We start from the raw sequence: 12318 nt of genomic DNA, 5'->3' as shown, positions 1-12318 counted from the left end.
CGCATGCACAAACACGCATGCACACACACATACACCCACATATACCCACATACACATATATATACATGTACTCACAAGCATGCGTACACACACTCAAATGCATGTGTGCGCACACACGCACACACACACATGCACACATAATATTCACTATCCACATGCATGCACGCACATATACACACATCCATACATGCACACGCACACATGAACACACACATGAACAGGGACACACATTGAATGCAGAGTTCAGCCTTCCCTGCACTGCCGAGTCTCAGACTGAGGGCTGTGACCAGAGGAGTGCCTGGCCATGCCCAGCCCAGAGGCACCTGCCAGGGATCCGAGCTGAGAGCCTGGGGTCCATGCTGTGACTCTTGAACAAAGGGGAGCAGAGCAGGACCCCATTCCTTGCACTGCCATGGGAGTAAGTATATCCTAACTCTGGGACTTCAGGAAGGAACCCAGATGGGAGAAACCGCCGCTGACCAAGGTGTCATGGAGAAACAGCCAGATCCTTCAGCGTTCACGGGCACCGTGCACACACCACAAGGCCACCTCCTCAGTCTCAGGGCTTGGGTGTCAACCCAGCCAACACCTGGCCTCTGGATACCATGGAGGATCCAATGGGCGTCTGGACAGTGCTGCCCTGGAGGACATGGTTACCCTGCTAGCAGCTAGAGAGAACAGACCAACAGACACGAACCAGGCCTAGGGCTCGGGGTCAGGGCAGGCCCTGAGAGGAAGGAACCCTAAAACACACCTAATTATCAGGCCAACAGACACGAACGAAGGGAGAGTCTCAGGCTGGATAAAGGAGGACACCTGTGGGAGAGAGAGACTTCAAGCAGGGCCAGAAATGAAGATTTAATAGCAGGGAGGGGAAAGTGGGAGAGAGAGGGGTGGGAGGAGAAAAAGAGAGAGGGAGAGACGGGGGAGAGGAAGAGAGAAAGAGAGCGAGAGAGAGAGAAGGAGGAGGAGAAGGACCAAACCCACTATTTTGCCTAAGCAGGCGTTTAAAGGACATCTGATGAGCAGCTGAATGAACACTGGAGTGTGGGATCTCAAGGGCAGAACCATGAGAGCAATGCAGAGGAGAAACACTGAAACTCGCATTACCAGAAAATGGGGCTCAAGGAGTGGCAGGGGGAGGAGGCGGTGGGGCAGGCCAGAAAGTGGGGGGCGCTCTGGGAGCCCCCCTCTCCCAGGGTGCCAGGGAAACAGAGTTCTGAGATGGAGCATAAAAATCAAAGGCTTTAGACAAGAAGCCAAGGGGGAAAATAATAGTCCTGGGTCCTGCGATTTAGAAATTAATCACACATTGGGAAAATTCCTTCTAAGAGAAAAATTGTTTTCCATCATTTTCTTTTAAAAGTCTATGTACATCACTCAAAATAAAAGAAATACACATAATGCCTTCCGCATAATAGTGGAAGGAATCTGTCCCCAAAGATCTTTTCTTTGTAAAAATGCCGCCACCACGATGGGTGTTTCAATAAAAATGAATATGTATGAAATGTAAAATGACTTGGATTAACTTATTCCAATTTCACCCTCTAAATTTAGATTTTTAAATCACGCCAAAATGTAGATTTTGATTACAAAAGCAAGTTGAGGATGGAAGGGGGGCTTGGGGGGGAAGAGACTTACTTGACAGGAAAAAAAAAAAGAGAGCAAAAAAATTTTTTTTTAAGAGAACTTGATACGGGGATGACACACAATGATAGAAAGGTGGTCAATTAGCCTGGACACTGCTTGGGCGCATCGTCTTCGGAATGGAGGGACTTCGCTCAATCACACAGCGGGAGAGGCCTAGAGAGTGGTCCAGAATGCAGGAGCCCTTGCACTGCCCACTGGGACGCCCTGCACACCCCTCCACACTCTGCGCTCGGACGCCATGCTCCCACTCTGTCCTGACCGGGCTTTCTGCACTGAACTCTCCCTCTTGGCAACCTCTCCCTGCGCATTCAGATCCATTTCCCGTGTTCTTTCCTCTAGCTGCACGCTCCTTTGTGAGGACGAGTCATCATTCGTCTCACTCGCCCCTCTTGCTGGGCTTTTGGGTGGCTTCCAATCTCCGGCTCTTGCCGAGACTGCTGGGGGAAGGGACCGTCATCTGTTGGCACGTGTGCAAGAATAACTGGAGAGTAAGTTCCCAGAAACGGAATTCTTGGGTCAAAAAGTAGATGCATTTCCATTTTTGAGAGCTAGCGCCAAATTGTCTTCCATGAGAACAGAGCCAATTTACCCCCTCGCCAGCAAAGGAAGAGCGAGGGTCGTTTCCTTACGGATAATCCAACCGAGCGTAGCATCAAAGTGCTGGGGGCCTGCGAGTCTGAACACTGAAAACTGGCATTTGCATTCCCCTCATTAGGAGTGAGGGTGGGCATCCTTTTCTCTGTTCAAAAGTCAATTGTACTTCCTTTTCTCTCAATTGCATGTACTCTGCCTCATTTTCTAACAGGTATTGGTGTTTTTTTTTATTAATTTCTAAAAGCTTCTCATAGATCTGAGAGATAAGGCCTTCCCCGAGGCTATGCGTTGTGGAGAGTTTCCTCGGCTTGCCTTCTGAATTTGCCACGTAGGTTTCGATATGGTCTCATTTACTGAAAGTTTTAAGTCGCATGAGTGAAGTTGCAATTAGGAAGGCCTTTCTTCCCACCAAGATCAGAGAGGAATCCTCCCCGCCTTCTCCTCAAATGGCTGGTCTTTTTTTTTTTTTCTTTTTTGGGTCACACCCAGCGGTGCTCAGGGATTACTCCTGGCTCTGCACTCAGGAATTACTCTGGAGGTGCTGGGGGGACCATATGGGATGCTGGGGAATCGAACCCAGGTAAGCCTTGTGCAAGGCAAACGCCCTACCTGCTGTACTATCGCTCTGGCCCCAAACCGTCAGTCTTTACAGCTAACGAAATGGGGAAATGATGGTTCCCAGAAACGAGCCTAGTGGTCGAGGCTCAGGATCCCTCGAGCCTTCCCCTCAGCTGCGCAGCTGCTTGCCCAGGTCTTCCTTCATGCCCTTCACTGCAGGGTGCAGCTGGCACCGCGTCACTCTGGCATACTTCTTCTGACTTTGTAAAAGATACATCGATGGCACGTTTGGACTTCTTGCTGACTTTGTTTGTAAAAGATACATCGATAGCATGTTTGGGTGCTGGGGATGGAACCCCACACCCCATCTGGTCGAAGTTTGCGCTCTCCACAGCAAGACTGGCTCTGGCCCAAGCCCTCTTTTCTGAGGAGCCTGGGGTGGGAAACCCGGATGCTTCAGTAACCACGAGGCCAGTGGGCTGAGACCGGCATAACTAACTGGGATGAGCAAGGCGCCATCTCTAAGAGGTACCAAGAATGACTGTTAAGAGCTAGAAGCTCGCCTTGCACACAGTTGACCCCGTTTTGATCCCCAGCATCCCCTATGACCGTCACGAGCACATACAGGAGTGAGAACAGAGCTAGGAATCGCCCCTAAGCACCACTTGGTGTGATTCAAACACACGCCTACACCGTATGATTACTAAGAACCAGAGCTGGATCTCAGCGCCGAAGTGCTCACCTTGCATGCATGCATGAGACCTGGGTTTGATCCCAAGTACCACACAAAAATAAATTAAAAAATGAAACAAACAAAGAATGATTCTTAGACCTGTCTTTTAACTTTCCAATACCTAGGAAGACAGATGGTTATTTTCCGCCAATGAATGAAAATATTAATAAATTTCCAAATATTGACCCATCCTTGCATTCTGGGACTAAAGTCCATGGCTAGTTGTTTCCTCATATATATTTGCAGAGTATTTGTATATAAGATTTGTCTACTGTTTTTTGTACAATCTCTATCAAATTTGGTTTCAGTTTTGCTTCTTAAAAAGAATCCAAAAATGTTTGCTGCTTAAATAGTATTAGAATTCTCTGCTCTTTAAGTATTTAATGCAAGTTGTCTGAAAATTCTCTAGATATAATGCTTCAGGAGAAGCAACTTTTTGACAACTTTTATTTCTTCTAAAAAGAGTCAATCTCTTTAGATTTTTCTACCTCTTTCTGGGGTGACTTTGTGTCCATTATATTTTCCTAAAAATTACCTACTTATTTGAGTTTTCAGGCTTATTTTCAAAGAGTTGAGTAAAGGGTCTTGTATGATTCCTCACATTTTCTATTATTTCCCCTCATGGTTCTTATTGTACATATCTGAAAAATTTTAATGTCACTGTTTAATTATCTCTCAAAGAACCATTCTTTGTATTTCTTCCATGTCCTTCTGCTTTGCTATTTAAAAAGTTCTTGAAAGACGATACCGTTAGAGGTCCTACAATTCTTTTTCTCCCCCAAAAGGCAGCAAAGCAATGAACAGAGTGAACACAAACTAAGATTATGAAGGCAAGAAAGGGATTAAATAGGAGATGTTGAAATTATCTTGAATTATATCTCCAAATCCCAAACACCTGATCAAAAAGATTAGCATTGTTTCGAACATGGAAAAAAAAAAGTAAAAGCTGGGCTTTTATGATAATTAATTCACTGGAAATAAGATCAGTTCTAACTATAATAAACTTACATTTTAACAACACAGGAGGCACTCTGAGGTTTTAATTATAAGCTTTCCACTTCCTGCCTATCTCTAGAAATTAATTGCCCACCAGTTCAGTTAAACAAGCATAAATCCCCCATTTTCCCCCGTCTTGAAATTCTTGGAGTGCTGCTCTGTAGCCAGGGGCTGGAACCAAGAGAGACAGCACTCCCACCCCCCACCCCAGAAAGACCGAGCAAGTGCTGGGGACCTGCCAGGCGGCCGCCAGCGCCTCAGAGACAGAACAAAGGCAGCTTCAAACGAGCTTGCCCACTGGGTTTGTTGGAAACAATCGCTCCGAGGAGGCCGACCCGTGTTCTGACCCACTTTCAATAGCCTGGAAGAGCTTAAACATTAGAGAAGTTCAAAGGTTTGAATGCCACTTTCTTGTACAGGAGAAATATGGTCTTTGCAGGCAATTTAGGGGTGGGGAGGGAACAGGGGCGACAGCTAACAGTATCCAGGGGCTACTCCCCAGCTCTGGACTCAGGGGTCGCTCCTGGCTGTGTGCTGGAGGAACCATATGGTGCCAGAGATTGACCTGGGGTTGGTCACATGGAAGGCAACCAGATGCCTTAGCTCTGCACTGGCTCCTGCCAAAGGGAGATTATTTTTTGTTAAGCCGGTATTTTCATTTTGGTCACTCTCGGGAGTGCTGGGGACCACGAGTGTCCTGCCTGCAAAGCACCAGTTCACGGAGCTATCCCCCTGCCCAAACAGGAATCGCCCACAAGGCCACATTTTATAAGGGAGTATAACTTTTCATAAGGAATACTAGGATGGAAATGAACTTGATAACCTGTAACCCCAAAAGTATTTGGTAGCACAGCAGACCTGCTATCAGGACCTCGCCAAAGTGGCTGAGACAGGCTTTGTCTGCTAAAACCCAAGTGTGAACTTGGGAGTGTCAAAGTACATAAAAAGACAGAGGAACAGTGAGCTGTTCAGCAGGTGGAAGCTGGATAAAGATGAACCTGGCCGTCAGGAAGATAACAGGAAGTCATAAGCCTCATGCTTTCTAGTCACTGACAGCCACAGGTCAGAGGAGGAGCAGAGCCAGGAGACTGGAAAGGCACCGTCTAAAACTGACATGATAGGGGAGCAAAGGTTCCCTGGCGCAACAGGCGGGAAATATCACTTCATCCACAAAAACTACTGGGCCTTGGAACTGTGTGACCAGCAGCATGCAGACAGAAGCAACTAGAAAACACGGGGAGCCCAGGTTCTTCAGTTAGGGTTATCTGGCTCTGAGAAAGAAACTGTTTTGTTTCTGTCACGTTGATTAATTGTTACTCAAAAGCATCTTTTCTAGACCAGACGGAAAGGACTTTGGTTATGATGCGGCAGAGCTATATTTGGGTCCTGCATGACCTTGAACTATTTTCACAGGGTGATCAAGAGTACTGGCCAGTCTGTGATGTCTGGAAAAAGACCAAAGACAGAGTGATGAATAAGGAAGAGACTCAACACCGCTAGCCAAGCCCAGAACTGAGAATGTTCTGACTTTCAGTGCCCGTGCACCAACCCTCATTTGGAAAAGAGGGGGGGCATTATTATTTTAATTTTGTGGTAAAATGTTAAATGCAATTAAAGAACCATGATTTACAAAGTTATTGATAGCTGGGTTTTAGGCAAACAATCCCACAACCAGTGTCAACTTCCCTCCAGCAGTGTTCCCATCTCCCTGCCCCCCCCTTGCTCCCCACATCCCCCCTTGACAGGCACATTCCAAGGATGTAGTTTGGATCTCATATTCTCAATGTCGTTGAGTCTGAGCTTTGGGTATATGGCTCTACCGCTCTCCCACGTCACAGAACCAGGGCCCCTGGCTCCCCCATGACTTCCCTTTCTCACCTTCCTCCTTCCCCTTGATTTCTTTCCTCCAAAGCGGTTCATTTTTAAGATGAAATAATAAGGTTTAAATAATCAGATTGTAGAGCTTAGAGAAAAGCACCACTAAAGACCATCTGGGTTTTCTGTTTCAAAACTCATCCTCTGTGACTCAAAACCAAAATCAATATTGGGGGGCCAGACAGTCCAGTGGGTAGGGTGCTTGTCCTGCATGTAGCTAACCCTCATTCTATTCCCACACCCAGACTCCTGTCCCCATGGGCAGGAAATCGCCAGAGTGCAGAGCAGGGCTCAGCCTTTGAAAACACTTCCTGTAGTTTAACATGACCTGGTTGACTGGGCAGCCAAATGTCTTGACCACTTCTCTTACTGGCCTTCCTGAAAGCAATAAGACTGGAATTTTTCTAACTTTTCTGGGGTGAGAGTGCTGGGGGAGAGGGGCGGGAAGTGCACTGCTTAGACCCAGCCTAGTGCCCCTAAGACACTGGTCACTCCTTGGCTCAAAGCAAGGGCCTGAGACCGCAGTGTTGCCATTCCGGGGTGACTCTCAGGAACACACCCCAGCAGTGCCCTGGGGCCTCCAGGACTACAGCTGGAGAGGCTGCGGGATCATGCGGTGCCGAAACCAAGGGGGCTGTGGCGGGTCAGTGCTGCGACTTGGCCCTGGACCATCTCCTCCAACCCTCCCAGCTTTCGCAAGTATGGGACACACAGCTGTTAACAAACAATTAACAACAACGATCACGATCACTCAAAAAATGATTCCTGGGGCTGGTGCCATAGGACAGCGGGAAGGTCACTTGTCTCGCACGCAGTCCACCCAGGTCGGAGGCCTGTCACCTCATATGATCCCAGGGCATGGCTGGGAGTGTCCCTCCCCACCCACCCCCAAAAATGACTCCTGCATGCGCTGGGCCCCGAGTGGCCGCGGGGCGGGGGGTCGAGCGGTGGGGGTCGCTTGGGCAGCTGCGGTCACCTAAGGGGGCTGCCCAGAGATCCGGGGAAACTCCCAGCATCACAGACCGACGCTGAGAGTTTCCACGGGGCAGTTTTCCTCTTTGGGGGGCGCCCTCGGAGCAACTGCTCTCTAGGAAGGCTCAGAGCAACCAAAGAGCCTCGCGCGAGGCACCCACGCCAAGAAGCGGCGGGAAGCCGGGCCCACGCCTGCGCAGTCCCGGGCCCACCGCCGCCCGCGCCCCCCGCGCCTGCGCGCTCGCGGCCCCGTCGCCCGAGCCCCCCGCGCCTGCGCGCTCGCGGCCCCGCCGCCCGCGACCCCCGCGCCGGCGCACTCGCCGCCCGCCGCGCCCCCTGCGCCTGCGCACTCGCGGTCCCCCGCCGCCCGCCGGCCCGCCCGCCCGCGCCATGCTCCCCGGTGGCACCGGCGCGTGCGCAGCGGCCCCCTTACCCGCCACGGGGATCGGCTCCTTCCGGCCCGGCAGGGCCTCCTGGGGGCGGACGATGGCGGAGGCGGCGTCGCCCATTCGCGCGGCTGGGAGCAGGCCTCGGCCAAGCTGGCGGGCCGTCCTGGCGGCCGGGAGCATGAGCGGGGCGGGACGGGCGCGGCCTCGACTGCAGCGGGCGGGGCCGCCCCGGAACGGAGTCGCCCGCGCGGGACGGGCGGACCGTGACCCTGGGCGGGTTCAGCCCCCGTGGCGGGGGAGGGGCGCGCCCGCGGGCACCGGTCGCCGCCGTCCTCCACCCGCGGCTGTGGCCCCCCAGCCCGCGGCCCGGGTACGAGAAGCGGCAGGGGACAAAAAACGCCCGCGCGCCGGTGATCGCCCCGGCCCGCCGCGGCGAGCGCCACCGTTCTGCAAGACGCGCTGCCGGGAGGGGCGGAATCCCACCGCACGTCCCCCACCCCGCGCTGCAGGACCAGGGGTTTGCCTGTGGTCTGGACTAATCCAGGGGGAATTAGCCCCAAAGCCTGGAGCACGGGGCCAGGCGTGTCATTTAACCTTGGAAGGGTTTATGGTGTAACTGAGATTTCCTCTGGGCAGTTTGCCTCTATTTTTTTGTGGTTCTGGTTTTTGTTGTTTTGTTGGTTGTTTTTTTTTTTGTTGTTGTTGTTTGTTTTTGCTTTTGATATTTGTGGTTTTGTTTTTTGTTTTTTTGTTTTTTTTTTAGTTTTTGCTACGCAGCTTCTGAAGGCTGAGTCGTTGCTGAACGTTTGGCCAACTGAAGGTCATCCTTCTGTCCCAGGAAACGGTTTTGGAGTTTTACTTGGGTTTTTGTCTTTGTTCAGTTAACTGCCCTTTGAGACCCACACTGACTTGCCTTTTCTGTTTTCTGGTTGATTGGTATGAAACCAAACACCGGAAGCACTCCACTTCAATCATCCTGTGTAGGAGAAGCACTGTTTTCTCTCTAGCCCATATGGCTGCTGTGTGCAGTCTGGTATAGCCTCAGGAAAATGCACACATACCCAGGTGTAACCCCAGGAAAATGCGCACACATGCTTGTACAGCCATAAGAGAAAGAAAAAAAACTCAGAAACAAATGTTTGCATTTTGCATAATGGGCTTCATGGGCTACTGCTTATCACTTATCACATGAAACTTAGGTTCTAAAATGCTTGACACTTAAGAATGTTCTGAATGTTACAGTGACATTTTTATTATTAAAAAATGAAAAATCGACACACTAAGAAAAATGGATCTCTTTCAACGCTGCTTTTCATTACCAGAATATAGACAAGAAAAAAATTACAATGTTTTTCATGTGGCAGGTTTGGGGGGGGAGTGTTGTTCTGGGGCTACAGCCCCTGCCTCCTGGGGATCATGCAGTGCCAGGAATGAAGCCTGGTCTGCAGGCTGTGCACTGAGGCCTGTAGCTGCTGGCGGAGAGGGCTGGGGTCCCTGCCTTCTGGCTGCCCTTCTCCCCTCTAGGACTTGCTTTTTGTCCCACTCAGCCCAGCTACCACCTCTGCCAGGTACTTTTCCTCCATATCCTCCATCTTGAATCAGCTTCCTTTTGTTATTTTTGCAGTCATGCTCAGATTTCCCAACAAATCTAACAAGGCATGTTCTCCAGGACTGCAGCCTGGGCATCCTTTTGTATATATATACATGATACATACGCCCAGCAGTACAGTGATGTTGGTGTGCCCCGTGGGTGACTCATGTGAAGTGGGGAGGAGAAAGATGGTCACTTTCTCCCGATCCACCTCTGTTACCTGGGACCCACGGTTACTGGGTTCTTGTATCCCCCTGCAAAAAGGAATTTCAGGAGTAGACCATCACAGTCCTCCCGTTACTCATCAATTTGCTGGAGCGGGCCCAGTAACGTCCCCATCGTGAAAACAAGTATGTTTTCACTCGGACTGGTGACTGTTACTTCTTGTTACTGTGTTTGGCATATCGAATACCTCACGGGTAGCTTGCCAGGTTTTGCCTTGTGGGTGAGATACTCTCGGTAGCTTGCCGGGCCTCTCCGAGAGGGGCAGAGGAATACAAGCAGTGAAATTACATAGTTTTTATTTGGAGGGCTTTTGGAAGTGTGGAGGAGAGAGACAGCAATAGCTCAAGAGGGAACACAGGCTTCTCCAAGGGCGGAGAGAGCCCCTACACACATCCCAGCATTAGACATGAAAGCACACATCTCAAGAGGCGAGATGTGGGTGACACGTGCTCAGGCACCGCATGTGGTCAGCCTCATGGGCACAAGCAGCACATAGGCTTGGGCAGCATATGTGCGCCCCTCCTTTGTTCAAGGTGGCTTTTATGGGGTATCTTCTCCGAATGTCTTGGCCTTGAATGTTCTGAAATCTTCTCTGGGATGAATCACTAAAATTAGTTGGATTATGGGAGAGGTCCAGGGTATTCGAGGCATTTCCTTCATGGGGAGGGATCCAGTCTTCTCAGGGTCTCCTGAAGGTCTTATCAGGTCTTGTTTTCCGTATCCACAGAGTGGCTCAACCTTAGAACTTTCCTTCACAGAAATTTTGTTGACCTAAGTTTCATTGCCGAAGGCCTTTCCCTATATACCTGCCTACATCATACAGGTCAGATATTATATATATGCACACTTATAATATGCATATGTAATATAGGAGTTTGAGCAGAGAGAAATTTTAGTCTCACTTCTTCAACACCCTAGAATAAGTTCCTGCTGGACAGGACCTGGTCCTTTCTTCCCTGATACCTTTTTCTTTGGGGGCCGCCCCAGACAGTGCTCAGAGCTTACTCCTGGCTTTGCATTGCCAGAGGCCTGGGGGACATTTGGCATTGGGCATCAAGCTCAGGTTAGCCCTGTGCAAGGCAGACCACTGCACTATGGCTCCAGCACACTTCCCAGGGCCTTGTACTGATTGGAAGATGTTCAGCGGCTAATCAGCCAAAAATCTGATTTCAGTTAGCATAAATTTATTTTCCACTTGTTCAAAAATGGCTCTGCCTTGCTTCTTGGGGATGAACATATCTGCTGCTCACAGGGCTAGATTGGGTGCTTTGCACACAGGAGCCCCTGGTTCTATCCCCAGCGCCAAATGGTTCCCAAGCACCACTGGAATCCATTCCCAAATACCAAAGTGGACAGCCTTGACCTGACTTCATCCTTCTCAGAGGACTTTGCTAAAGGAGATGGGAACTAACCAATGTTGCTCCACTAGTCACACCTTCTTCCTGACTGTTTTCTTGACAGCCACAGCCAAGACCACATGGGCTGCCTTCCCGGGTCTGGAGTTGACAGTTTGATTTCATGTCTTGCAGCAGCATAAATAAAAGGTTGAGCAGACACGTCACCAAAGTGACATGCAAATGGTGAATATACACAAGACATACATAATTTTAAAAATCAACAGGGCTCAATATCATTAGCCATTAGGGAAACGCACGTGAAAACCGCAATTTCACTGCCTACTGATTTGAATGACCGAGATTAAGAAACCTAACCGGGGTGAAGAGATAGAATACTTGCCTTGCATGCGACTGATATGGGTTCAATCCGTAGCATCCCGTATGGTCCCCTAAGCACCACCAGGAGTGCAGAGCCAGGAGTAAGTCCTGAGCATCACTGGGTATGACCTAAAAAAAAATTTTTTTTAAAAAATCGAATCAGTCCAGAGTGGTGGTGAGGAGGTGAGAGAAGCAGAACTTACATATTCAGCAAGTGATGGGGTGATGGTTAAAAGCAAAATTGGGGTAGGGAAAACAGTTTGGCAGCTTCTTAACATAGGGAAGCACTTGTTAGTCATATGCTCATCTGTTTCCTGTGAAAGCAGGTGCCTGTTGGATAACACTAGTATATCCTCTCTCTTCTGCCTCAAGGAATTTAGGTTAATTGAGTTACACCCAGCACAGTGCTCCCGAGACAATCCCATTCCGCTGTGTTTATCTTTAACCTCTCCTTATTCTCTGCTCCCCCTGTTAATCACTATATCCCCAAATCAGACCCTGTGACTTGTAAAGTCTGATTCTTCTAGGACTCTGTATTTTGTACATGCAAGTGAAATATTATCTCTTTCCTTTATGTCCTTTGCATAGTTTACTTCAGAGCAATGCCCTTTTTGTATAGACACAGGAAGACAGTTAATGCTATACTTTTGTAACTTAGGAGTTAATTGACTCCAAATAATATTTACTCCTAGGCATCTGTCATATTTGCTCAACTTAAGCCTTAGTTGCCCTTAGTTCCTAGCACCCCAAGAGGAGGGTCCCGACAAAGGACTTGGATGGCCTCAAGTCAAGCTGTGAGCTACCTTGGCATCGAAAAGGAACAGGCCAAGCACCATGAAAGTTATAAACTAAGAGCACAGCCGTGGACAAACTCTGTCATGACCCAAAAAGAAGTAACTGGATAAGGACTCTGATGGGGTTAGGAAAGACTAACCTGGCCGGAGGACTGTAGTCCCCAGTGAGACGTCTCCAGGAGAGCCACCCTTTAAGCTTAATGTATCTCTTACTGTGTCCATATAA

The 12318-nt window shown here is 49.4% G+C and overlaps 1 protein-coding gene across 1 annotated transcript in view; it reads right to left on the bottom strand.

Moving 5' to 3' along the window:
• Nucleotides 1-7989, bottom strand: part of MSRA (methionine sulfoxide reductase A) — a 243651-nt gene extending 235662 nt beyond the window's left edge. The window contains exon 1 of the mRNA XM_056113947.1: nucleotides 7812-7989. Within this exon, the coding sequence (XP_055969922.1) occupies nucleotides 7812-7947 (136 nt within the window). The 5' untranslated portion in view covers nucleotides 7948-7989. The remainder of the gene's footprint in view (nucleotides 1-7811) is intronic.
• Nucleotides 7990-12318: the final 4329 nt, after the last annotated feature.

This window comes from Sorex fumeus, unplaced genomic scaffold, assembly GCF_029834395.1.
Source record: "Sorex fumeus unplaced genomic scaffold, SorFum_2.1 ptg000024l, whole genome shotgun sequence".
NCBI classification, from domain to species: Eukaryota; Metazoa; Chordata; class Mammalia; order Eulipotyphla; family Soricidae; genus Sorex; species Sorex fumeus.
This window is presented reverse-complemented; position numbering and strand designations above follow the sequence as displayed.